This window comes from Ursus arctos, unplaced genomic scaffold (genome assembly GCF_023065955.2).
Source record: "Ursus arctos isolate Adak ecotype North America unplaced genomic scaffold, UrsArc2.0 scaffold_13, whole genome shotgun sequence".
Classification (NCBI taxonomy): Eukaryota; Metazoa; Chordata; class Mammalia; order Carnivora; family Ursidae; genus Ursus; species Ursus arctos.
Window position 1 is genome coordinate 49,907,510 of NW_026622797.1, and position 12,499 is coordinate 49,920,008.

Consider the following 12,499-nt stretch of genomic DNA (forward strand, 5'->3'; position numbering starts at 1 on the left):
GCTGCCTGAGAGTTTGGCTTCAGATTAGCCTGAAACTTGGTGCTAAATGAAATTTCTCCCCTTGGAACACTGACAGGCCTTGGTACATCCTCAATGACAAGGACATATCAATAGTAAATCAGGCTGATTAGACAATCACAAAGTTTCAAGAAACAACCAAGAGCTAGGGCAAGGTTGAACAAGAAGTTTCATCAACTACACAAGGGCACTCCAAGACTGAGAGACTCAGAAAAAGACCATAATGCTAGGGAGATAAGTAATCTACCTGATAAAGAATTCAGGGTAATGGTCATAAAGATGCTTACCAAACTTGGGTAAGGAATGGATTAACACAGTAAGGACTTCAACAAAGAGATGGAAAGTATAATGAAGTACCAAACACGAGTCCACAGAGCTGAAGAACATAATAACTGAACTGAAAAATACACTAGAGGGGTTAAACATCAGACTGGATGAAACAGATGAATGGGTCAGCAAGCCAGAATGCGAAGCAATGGAATTCACCCAGACAGAGTCACAAAAGGAAAACGGAATTTTAAAAAATGAAGATAACTTAAGGGACCTATGAGACAACATCAAGCAGAATAACATCTGCATCACAGGAGTCTCAGAAAAAGAAAAGAAAGAGAAATGGTCAGAAAACTTATTTGAAGAAATAATGACTGAAAACTTCCTTAATCTAGGGAAGGAAACAGATATCTAGGTCCAGGAAGCCCAGAGAGTTCCAAATAAGATGAACTCAAAGAGATCCACACCAAGACACATTCTAATTAAAGTGTCAAAAGTTAAAGAGAGAATCTTAAAAGTTGCAAAAGAAAAACCAGTTGTTACATACAAGAGAAACACCATAATCAGCAGATTTCTCAGCAGAAACTTTGCAGGCCAGAAGAGAGTGACATGATATATTCAAAGTACTGAAAGGAAAAAACTTCCAGCCAAGAATACTCTACCTGAAGGTTATCATTCAGAATTGAAGAGGAGAGAGAGTTTTCCAGACAAAAGCTAAAGGAGTTCATCACTCCTAAACTGGCCTTATAAGAAATGTTCAAGAGACTTCTTTTAGCAGAAAAGAAATGGCACTAATTATTAACAACAACAACAAAAAACCATACAAAAGTTAAAATCTTACTGGAAAAGGTAAATATATACTAAAGGTAATAGGTTAATTTATAAAGCTACTATGAAGGTTGAAAGACAAAAGTAAAATAAACTAAAACTACAATAATTAGTTAAAAGATACATAAAATAAAAAGATGTAAAATGTCACATCAAGAACAAAACATGAAGGGGTGTGATAGTTAAAATGTAGGGTTCGGAAAATGTTCAAATGTAAGTTGCTATCAACCTAAAAGAGACAGTTATATACATAGGATGATATATGTGAACCTTACAGTAACTACATGGCAAAAACTTATGTTAAACACACAAAAGAAAATGAGAAATGACTCTAAACGTAACACTAAAGAAAGACATCAAACCAGAAGGGAAGAAAGAAAGAGAAGAAGGAAGGAACAGAAAGGAACTATAAAAATAGTCATCAAACAACTAACAAAATGGCAATAAGTACCTACTTATAATAATTAAAATAAATGCAAATAGACTAGATTCTCTAATAACATCACAGAGTGGCTAGAAAATCACAGAATGGATAAAAAAGCAAGGCACATTTACATACTGCCTACAAGAGACTCACTCCATAAATAAGGACACACACTGACTGAAAGTGAAGGGATGGAAAAAAGATATTCCCTACAAATGGAAATGAAAAGAAAGATGATGTAGCTATGCTCATATTAGACAAAATAGACTTTAAAACTAAGACTATTATAAAAGATAAAGGGGGGCACTACATAATGATAAAGGAATCAACCTCAAGAAGATAAAACATTTCTAAATATATATGCACCCAATGTAGGAGCACCAAAAAATATATACTACAAATATTAAGAGACCTAAAGGGAGAAACTGACAGCGATAAAACAATAGTAGGAGACCTTGACACCCCATTTGTATTAATTGATAGGTTGTCCAGACAGAAGAATCAATAAGGAAATATTGGCTTTAAATGTCACAAACAAAGCCCAAGTTAGTAAAAGGAAGGAAATAAAGATCAGAGCAGAAATAAATGAGATAGAGACTAAAAATAAAATTTAAAAAAATAAATGAAGAGCTGGTTCTTTGAAAAGATAAACACATTGACAAACGTGTACCTAGACTCACCAAGAAAATAAGAGAGGTCTTAAAGAAATAAAATCAGAAATGAAAGAGAAGTTACAATAGGAAACACTGGAAGTTGAGGGTAGGGATATCAGCAGGAGATGGGTGGTTTAGATTCTATTCTCGGGGCATTTGGAAGTCATTGAAGGGTTATAAGAGGGAAGTGACATAATCAGGTTTGCATTTAAAAATATTACCCTGGTGAATGTACCGGAAGAAGGCAAGAGTGAATATAGGAAGTCCAATTGGAGGTTATGCTCATAACCTAACATTAGAAGATGATGCTGATTGGGGGTTGGTGATGGAAGATGGGTAACAGTAGACAAACTTGAGAGATATTAAAGTAATAGGATAGGAAAACTTAGCATCTGATTGTGGGGTATGAAAGAGAGAAATCAAAGATGGGTGTCCAGATGTTTTGGCTTGAGCAACTGGGCAGGTGGTGGTTCACTGACAGGGAATATGGAAAGAAGAGAGAGTTTTGGGCAGTGAAACAAACTCATTTTGGGACACACGGGCTCTGGGATGGAACAAGGAAGTTGAATGCACGAATTGAAATTTGGACACGACATGTAGATGGTAATTGCGTGAGTCATCACATGTAAAGTCATCATAGTTATAAAAACAGATGAGTTTGCCTAGGGAGAGGCTGAGAAGTGGAACAACGTAGTGGGTAAGAGTGGAACGGAGCTCTAGTGCTAGATTGCTCAGTTGGGATCTGGGTTTCTCTCCTCACTAGGTATGTGACTTTGGGGACACCACTTAACCTTTCTGAGCTTCAGTATTATCTGTAAAATGAGAATAATGAAAGTACCTACTTCATGGAATTACTGTGAAGATTAAAGAAACTAGTAATTACTAAAGCGCTCTGAAAATATCTCAATCATAGCCAATAGTAGTATTAATAGTATGCAGGGGACATATGCTGACTAGACAGAGAAGGCACAGTGCGTAGGGCCCACAAAGTGTTTTAATTTCTTTTAAAATCAGAAAATACAGGATATTGAGGTTGAATAAAATGTTTTATATAGGATATCATTTTTTTATATTAACTCAGTTGTAAACTCTAACTTTTAATGCTTTTTTTTTTTTTTTAATGGAGGACAGGGCCTACAAAGACAAAAGTGGCTAACATCATGGAAGTCAAAATGCAGACCTGTAGGAATGTAGAAGCGGGACAGAACCCGAAAAATAATACTCTGGGGACTGGGAGAGGTAGAGGGGAGGCAGGAGGCAGAGGAGAGTCTATGGGGAAGTCTGAGAAGGACTGGCTACCGATGCCAGAGGAAGACCAGGAGGGAGCTGTGCTTTGGAAGCCAGGAAGAGGGAGGCCGCAAGGACACACTGGGTCAAATGCTGACAAGGGGTCAGGTTGGAAGGGGACTGAAAAGTATCCAGGGGATTCAGTGACAAGGACTGTGGTGCTCTTGATGAGAGCGGTCTCAGTGCGGACAAGCTGCAGTTTCTGAGGAGCGGACTGAAGGTAAGGAATTGGAGGTGGCTGCTGCAGGCCTCTCTCGGAAAGTTTGGCTTGGAAGAGGAGCTCTTCAGATGGGGGTGCCACCTGGCTTACCCTGTGTCCAGACCAGTCTCTGTCTGGTTCCCAGATACAGGCAGAATTGTTTCCAGTTATGATAAGGTGGGCTAGAGGCTCTTTACCTCAGAGCTTCCGAGGGACAAGTCCAGAGTGGGGAGGGCTTGCCTAGGCGTCCATCGGCTAGCTGAGTGATGAAGATGAGAGCCCAGGCTGGAGGTGTTCACCCAGGGCCTCTGTCACACCCCTCCAGTCCTTCCGACCCCAGTTCTAAATGTGTCTTCCAACTCTAAATATGTGTGACTCCTAAGGATATCCAGCCAGTTGGATTATTTGTTCCACTTGGTTTCAATGGGCCTCCCACAACCTTTGTTCTATTTTTAAAATGAAAAGAAATGAATATACCGTGGATCACAGGCGACCCCTGCTCCACTGCTGGTCGCATGCAGCATTAGCGCAGTCCTGGGACCCACTGGGAGAGGCTGTTGGATAGAGGTGGTTCTCTGGTCCATCTCCCAGAGAGGAAGGTCCTTTAGTACCATACAGCGCTGGACAATTATGTAGACTATTTACCAAGAGTACCTGAGAGTGTTTGTCCAGTGTGGCTTGCTGTCTGGAGGGATCCTCCATGATCATATGATAGCTGCTCAGAAGTACATCTTCCAGAAGCAGCTGCATGCCCACCAGCTCTCCATGAGCCACCTTGAGGTCACGGTCACTCAGCCGACAGAGGCACAGCTAAAAACAAAAAAAGAACAAAACAAAACACCCATTTCGTAGATTTCTAGGTATCCTTTATGATTTTGGGGAGAAAACTAGGAATAATTATGTTTATAAGCCCTGCCCGCTCGACTATTAGAAAATCCATAAAAATCAGAGTCACATTTGTAGCTCAAAGTCCTCCTTGAACATATCAGACTTTTGGCTTTGTATGGAAGTCCAAGTTTCCCAGAACTTTACAGTGGTATCTGTACATGGTGAATATATAGCATGATATCAATTTTCCTTAAAAAGTGCAGATATAAACACATGTATGCATAAGGAAAATACTGGAAAAAATAAAACGAAATGTGAACTGTGATTATTTCTTAGTGGGGGACTATAATTGATTTTCTTAACCATTCTTACTACTTTACTTCAAAAAATCCAAACAATTTTAATTTTGAGCATAAACAAAAGCAAACGGTATAGTTCCCATCACCCAGCCCCAAGAACCATCAACCTATGGCCAGTCCTGTCCCCATCCCTGTCACTCCCCACTTCCATATTACTTTGAAGCGAATTTATGATTGATTTTCATGTTGTTAATACATTTCTGTATTTTCTATTTTTAAAAATGAGAACACAATGATATTTGCTTAGGTAATCAGGGGGGAAACACATAATTGAAAGAAATTCTCCTTATGGATCCTGCTTAAAGAGTTCTCTTACGGCCACTGTTCACAGGCAGGCAAGGATCCTGGTCACACAACCGTGAACTTCCAGCCTGGGTGTTTCTCTAAGAGGCCCAAAGAGTGATTGGAGATGGAAGGCCATGGGAATTGCAGCTGAGTCTACAACCAAGGCCCATACCACTGAGAACATGATTCTCTTCTGTCGTAAGAAAACATGACTCACCTTGTAGCATTGGGTTTATAGCTTCATAATCAAACACCCCTGCTTATCTCATAAATTATTCACCACTGACCTATGGACCCAATGACGCCTGCTTTGCAGTCTGCATTCAGTTCTCTCTGTGACTAGTGAGAAGACCTATCCTACCTGCATATTATATTCTAGGGTATCTGGGCTGCTACTCATTACTGGAAACAGTCCTCCATCTTCCAGAAATGCTCTCCAAGGGAATAGCACAGATGCCTAAAAGAACCAAATAAGAAACATGATAATGCTGTACTGTGTCCATAAATAATAAACATCTTATGTGAACAGGATTTCTGTGTCTGTACTCCAAAACACTGTGGAATGATTTATTTACTATGTAGAAATAATTCTTGATAGAAAGTCCCTGATAACGTAGAGGAGAGAGTAATAACCTTTTTTTTTTTTCCCCTCCAGAATCTGGCCAAACATAGAAGGGTTTTTAAGACTTCAGTGTAACTAGTCAGCACCAGCGTTTGAAAGTTCCAGAATTCTATAATAACAATGGGACACATTTATAATCAACAAACGTAAACTTAAATGTTCTCAGTATTAGGAACCTTGAAATGTTTTCCCTCATCACCATTGTGTTCCAAATGTAAGTAACAACTCAAAGCAAATGTCACAACATTAACATGTGGGCCTCTGTCTTCTCCATATCACTGTTCAACAGCCAAGGCATCCCCTACTACTTGTGGCACCACATGCAGCCCTGGACAAAGTGGGTCTGTCCATCTGACCCTGTTTTATACTTGTATACTTGGTACTGGCTTCAGACAATTCCTAGAGTTGGAGTTGATTCAGGTGGCAGGAAGCCAGGACTCTCGAATCTACCTAATCCCAGGCAATATCCAAAGGCAGTAGGAACAGGCCCAATGGTCATGGTCAATCCTGTCTCCTGGGATTAAATGAGGGTCAAGACTTGGACCAAGAGTAATTGTCTTGTTGCTAAGGAAGGTAAAAGTGTGGGACTTACATGGGGTTGATGTTGGCATTACTTGGCTTAGCTTTGTAACATAAGAACGTTAAGTTGGAGCTTTTGGAGTAAGAAGACCTGGATTTGTGAGGTGGTTTTAAATATATGTCCACAACTTCTTTGATACTTTTCCCATTAAAAGTTGGAGTTTAAGCCTTCTCCCCTTGAATGTGGACAAAAATTAGTAAGTCACTTCTAGTGAATAAAATATGTCAAAAATGATGGGATGTCACTTCTGGAATGAGGTACTAAAAAGACTGACTTCCACCTTGGGTTCTTGCTCTCTCTTGAATTGTTTGCTCTGCAGGAATCCATCTGTCTTGTTGTGAGGAAGCCCTATGGAGAAGCCCACATAATAAGCTTGGAAGTGGATCTTCTGATGCTTACCAACAGACCTGTGAATGGGCTTGGGAGCAGATTCTCCTCCAGTAGACCCTTAAGAAGACTACAGCCTGGGCCAATACCTTGATTGCCACTGGTGAGAGATCTATACAACTAGCGAGAACAACACAATAGACTGTTCCCAGATTCCTGAGCCTCAGAAACGATATGAGATGATGAATATTTATTGTTTCAATCTGCTAAATCTTGGGGTAATTCGTTATGCAGCCATAGATAACCAAAACACTTTGTGACCTACTGCTGCCATGACTGCCCAGCAGCCTGATCTCTGGCCTGCCAGAACCTTAAACTTAGAGCTGTAGAAGGTGGGTAATATTGTTGGTGTCTGATATTGCTGGGATTACTTTTGATAACACCTGTTGTAACCAGAGCTGTTCAAAACTCAGCTGCCGACCTAATTTATGTATTGTGATTGCTGTCATTATTATTTATTAAGTAGAAAAGATCAACTGTTGGTTTTGCTATCAGGTGTGAGCAGATAAACTATTGCCCCAATTTGCCTGCCGAGCAGTTTGGAGGCAAAGTCTCTGACTGGGAATAACAGTGGGCCCAGGCTGCTCTACCGTGTCAATGAAGGGGAGCCAAGCAAGGCTAAAGAGCACTAGAGCATGGAGAGCCCCTGCAAAATTTAAACCAAATGGAAACCAAGTGCCAAAATCCCTGATGTATAACACACAATTTATAGGTATAAAAATACCTCTCAATGTACCTGGAGGTTCTGTGGATCTAGTGGCTGGGGCAGGCTGAGCTGTGAAGCAAAAATGCTCTTCACAAGAGCGTTGCTCAGTGGTGGCAATCCGTGGTACATGCCGTCTGTGACAGACTGGTAGGCAGGAGCATTTCCAGCTGCCAAAAATGTTCTTCTACCAAAACATGGAGGGAATCTCATTAAAAGCAGTTATTTAAGCTTCTAAAGCTCAAAACTTCTTCAAAGAAACAAGATACAGGATACACAGATTACGTAGCAGGATAACATTTTTGAAATATGGACAGATTTCTTCCTCAACAACCTCATCCCTCACCCTTCTTTCTTTACACACTGCCCTTCACCCATAATTCACAGCCCTCAAGGGAAAGGTAGATATACTCTAGACTAGCATTGTCCAATAGAACTTTATGCAATGTGGAAATGTGCTAAGTTTGATTGTCTAATATGGTAACCACTGGCTACATGTGGCTGTTGAGCACTTGAAATGTGGCTACTGTGACTGAGGAATTGAATTGTAAATTTTACGTCATCTAAATCAATACTAATTTAAACTTTTAAATTAAATAGCCACATGTGACTACTGTTTTGGACAGTTCAGCTGTAGCTCTAGAACAAAGACATGGATTGTTTGTTGAATTGACTATTTCAAGACCAATAGGAGAGACGATTCTTGATATGTTAAACCAAATTTTAAATTAAATAATAAAATCTTGGGCTTTGAGAGAGGAAGCTTTTTGTTTTGTTTTGAACAAAACTTGGCTTTGCATATCAAGAACCAAAAATCCTGAAGACTAGCACATGAAATTTATACCATAAGTTGTAGAGAAGGAAGTATGCATGATAAATTACGATGACTTTTGGTTTTGTTTTTTGTGGTGGTTTTTTTTTTTTGTTTTTTTTTTTTTTGCCAAAAGGAAATAAGAGTTTAGTAAGCAGGAAAAGACAGTTTCTGGAACTTAGATCTAGTGGATACCTTAAAGAAGATACTGACACAGGATACACTGAGGAGCGGGTATCCCGAAACCGAGGAGACCTTTTTCCTGGATCTTCCATGGGCTTGGCCCAAGTCTTGCATAAAGCAGACATCAGAAAGAAGGTGATTAACCATAACTGACAGGTACTAGCACTGAGGGAAACGAGGCAGCCTCCCAGAGACGAGCAGACAATCAGAGTGTTGGGGAAAGACCTGGGGAGTGCCTGGGCCCCCATAAGAGAGTGGGGTACTGTGCATCAGGCCCATCAGAAGAGATCTGGGGTTGGGCCAGATAACCCATAATGGGTAGGTGAGGTAGCCGCATCTCCTCAACGGCTATGATGATTTATAAGCACCCCCAGGAACTTATATCATCTCTCTGACGAATGAAGGAAGGGAAAGGTGTGGTATAAGGCCTAAAATTAGGTCCAATATTATGTGCTGCCTTCACACCTGGTAAAATCAGGAGGGCCTTGAATGGCTTAATCACAAGTTGCCATCGCCATTCTGCTCCCACAGATAAAGGACCCAAGTGCGATCCTTGCTTACCCCTGAGTAGTGTTTTCAGTTCCCTGCCAGACCACAAAAGCATTCAAATGAACCATCACATTCGCCTGCAGAAATGAGGGGACATCACACCCTCTTGATACTACAAAGCCTGTCTCCCACAGTCCCTGGTCGTTCACTCTGTTCCCAAGTGCAGCTCCTCTGTGGCTCTGTGTTGCAAGCAGTGTCCTCTTCCCTGGGCTGTGAGTATATACGACTAGTAAACTGCCATTGATCTCACCTGTCCAGTGTTCAGTGTCATGTGTTTGGCCATTCCCATAACCCCAGGGCAGAATCCCTTCCTTACCAACAGGGTGAATAGAAGGCAATTAAAACAAAGGGAACCAGAGATTAATTAATCTTGAATTAATTAATTTTAAATCTCAAACTGACCACTTTTAAGCTCTACATGTGGCTGAATGACATGAAAGTAGAAAATTTAATCTTTTAGCCATCAGCAAAAGGGGTTTGTGAACTTTAGTTCAAAGAGATAAAGGGAGCTCTATATTTTTACATCAAACCGTTGTGCTAGTACAAAAATCATACCACCTTTTCACATTTTAATGAGGATTAACAAAAGATAGTTGAATATTACTTTATACTGAGAGACTAGATAAAATAATTGATTTATCCAGAGAGTTCAAGGATAGAGCCTGGAGTTGCTCAATGAGAACATTTTCTCCTGCTCTTCATATGTCCACATGTTTTCTAATGATTCTCGGTGGGCCCTGCCAGGGACCCATCATTCACTTGATACCCATGTGACAGTGATGTATCAAGCACCTACTATGTACAAAGCAAAGTGCAGGAACTGTCCAAGATAAAAAAATGGGTTTGACCTTCTAGCTTAATAGGAGCCCAGTGAGGAAGAGTTCATTATCCAGCTGTCTCTGACCATCCTCTAAACTCCCATGGTACTTTGTACACCCACACCTTTGTATAGATTGTATGGATCTCCTCAAAACAATGGTAACGAAAAGTGGAATATTCTAATAGAAACATCTATTTTCAGCCCAAATCAAAAGCACAGAGATCCAGTATCCCATACAACCTCTTCCGGGTTGGCTCCTTTCATATCATTCTTGCTCTCCTCTCCCACCAATCCATAGAATATCTCTTTCTCTCAGCCTCTGGGTCCAGCTTTGTTCACATTTTACTTGTTCAATCCTTGACTATAGTGCTTATATTTTAAAATTTGTTTTCTGTTTATTGTGGGTGTTTTGACATTAAAGACCTTCCTGGCTAAGGAAGAGACTGCCCCTCCTTTGGCTTGGCAGTTCTTAGAGATAGCAAAGGACTCAGCAGGAGCATGGCTTTGATATGCAAACCAACAAATCCAAAGCCACAACTCTACTACCTGACTCTTGCACCTAGGGAGGCAATATTGCTCTGCTTTATTCATCCCAGAGCTAGTCAAGAGAACTAGAGACCACCTCTACAGCGCAAAGCCCACTGGAATTATTCAACCCAGCAGGTCTTATGGGTTCACCCTGCCCTGGCTTGCCTTTCCAGGCTATGGCTCAGCAATCTCCTTGTTCCTGACCACACAGACGCTTTCCCATGTGGTGTGCGTGTCCTGGCATACATCCTGTTTCTAGGACCTGTGACTGTAATAAACTGTATTTTTCCTGGGTCTTTTCTGTTCTCTTCTTGTGGCTATACCTGACTGATAATCACATAAAAGAACACAGAACACTGACGTGCTCTCTTATCCCGGCAAGTTTACACAGAACTTTGTAGCTACCCAGCGCCACAAGCGAACACAATTCCTGGCAGCTTTAGAGCCCCAGACACAGTTTGTGCACACACTAGGTCTATTAATTTACGGATGCTTGGAGACTATTCAAAAATATAATACATTCACACGTAAATGTGGCTGCTAGTCCAAGCCCCAGAATCGTAGAATATGATATACTCTAGAGAGACCAAACTACAGGTGCCATTACTGACCAAATCACTGGTTATTCTTTCCCCCACTTTAGTCATTCCTCAGTCTAGATCACTGTCCTTTGTAGGACCCATCCCCCTTCTATCAATAGAATGTTTCTAACGCTGTGTGAAAAAAGGGGTCTCAGATGATACCCAATATTTTTAGCATAGATCCTCTTTTATCTTCCCCCTCTCCACGGACCCCATATTTTGAAAGATTTTTCTACCAAACATCCATGAAACGTTTCCCTAACTTCAACTCAACACCACATCAGCCTCCAGCCCCAGCTCTGAGCTGCAGGAACAAACGAAGAAACATGATTTAAAGGAAGGCATAGGGCGCTGGAGTCGGACAAACCGCGCGGATGGAAGTTCCGCTACAAAAGGCTGTGTGACTCTGCGCAAGTTATGCAACTTTTCCGAGTCTTTATTCCCTCATCTGTAAAAATGGGGAAAACGATTTCTATCCCATGGAGTTGGCACATGGCGGAAACTCAACCAAAGCAAATGTCTTCTCTCCCTTATTTCAGTTCTTAGAATTCCAGTTTAAAAAAGAAAGAAACTTGACATTTCGTTTACCTACAAAACTTTTGGGCAAATGTGTCTTTTTCGCCATGCATTTTGAAATACTGAAAACAGGTTATGCGGTCCTGTCACAACTCACTGAGACCCTCATTTGGTAAGCTCAGGCCTGTGTCTTCTGTGAGGGTAGGTCTGACCAGCATAGCTCGCCAGCAGCACTCAAGCAACAGGAAAACCCACCGAAATGAAAGGCCGTCTTGTTTCTTGTGTCAGGATGTATTTGCCAACCTAATAAAATACCAGAATAGATACACAGAGTTCTCCAAACTGTTCTGCCACCCTCCAGCTAGCTGCCTTATTGTCAATAAGCAGTCAAGGGTTTCCTAACACACCACACATCACGTGTGCAAGAGAGCTACCCGTGGCATGATCCCAGGCAAGCTGGTTCAAATCACAGGGAGCAGGAAATTCATAAAGCACAAGCTAGAGTTTTTCCTGGATGCAAGGATATAAAAAAGAAAACAAAAGACAAAACAACAACAAAAACACCTGCAAAGTAGCTCAGAGGAGTCCAGGCAAAAGCTGTGGCTCTTCGCTTCTCAGACACTGGGGACCAGGGCCATGGTCATAAGCCAGGCCCGGCTCACAGGAGGCCATCTCTGTATCTCAGAAATCCCCAGATAACCCTGAAGCACACTTTAATATCTCTGTGTTTAGAGACACTTAAGTGAGATGAGCATAAAAATAAATTTAAAAATGAAGGGAAAACCCACAAAACTTGAAGGACTGAGAAGTTGGTGTGGCTTTCTTCAGAGACCCCTTTCTGTACTCCCAATTCAGCTTGCTGCAAAAGTTGCTGGTACCTTCAGGATAGCTCCTCAAGTTTCTCCTTTTTCGCCCCAATCACTGTGAACATCGGCAATACATTCAGATTAGTGGCACTTCCTATGCCACGTGTTTTACTCTGGTCTACAGAGTTCCTATAAAGGGACTTGTTTTGTTTTGTTTTGCTTTGTTTTGCCTCCATCCATTCCTGAATTACAAAGGAATCCA

General features: G+C 41.1%; 1 protein-coding gene across 1 annotated transcript in view; it reads right to left on the reverse strand.

The window, feature by feature from the left end:
* Positions 1-12,499, reverse strand: part of LOC113264754 (coiled-coil domain-containing protein 162-like) — a 53,023-nt gene that overhangs the window by 37,912 nt on the left and 2,612 nt on the right. Inside the window, exons 2-4 of the mRNA XM_026511665.4 lie at positions 7,477-7,630; positions 5,513-5,608; positions 4,334-4,489 (exon numbers count right to left, since the gene is read on the reverse strand). Of these exons, the coding sequence (XP_026367450.3) occupies positions 4,334-4,489; positions 5,513-5,608; positions 7,477-7,630 (406 nt within the window). The remainder of the gene's footprint in view (positions 1-4,333; positions 4,490-5,512; positions 5,609-7,476; positions 7,631-12,499) is intronic.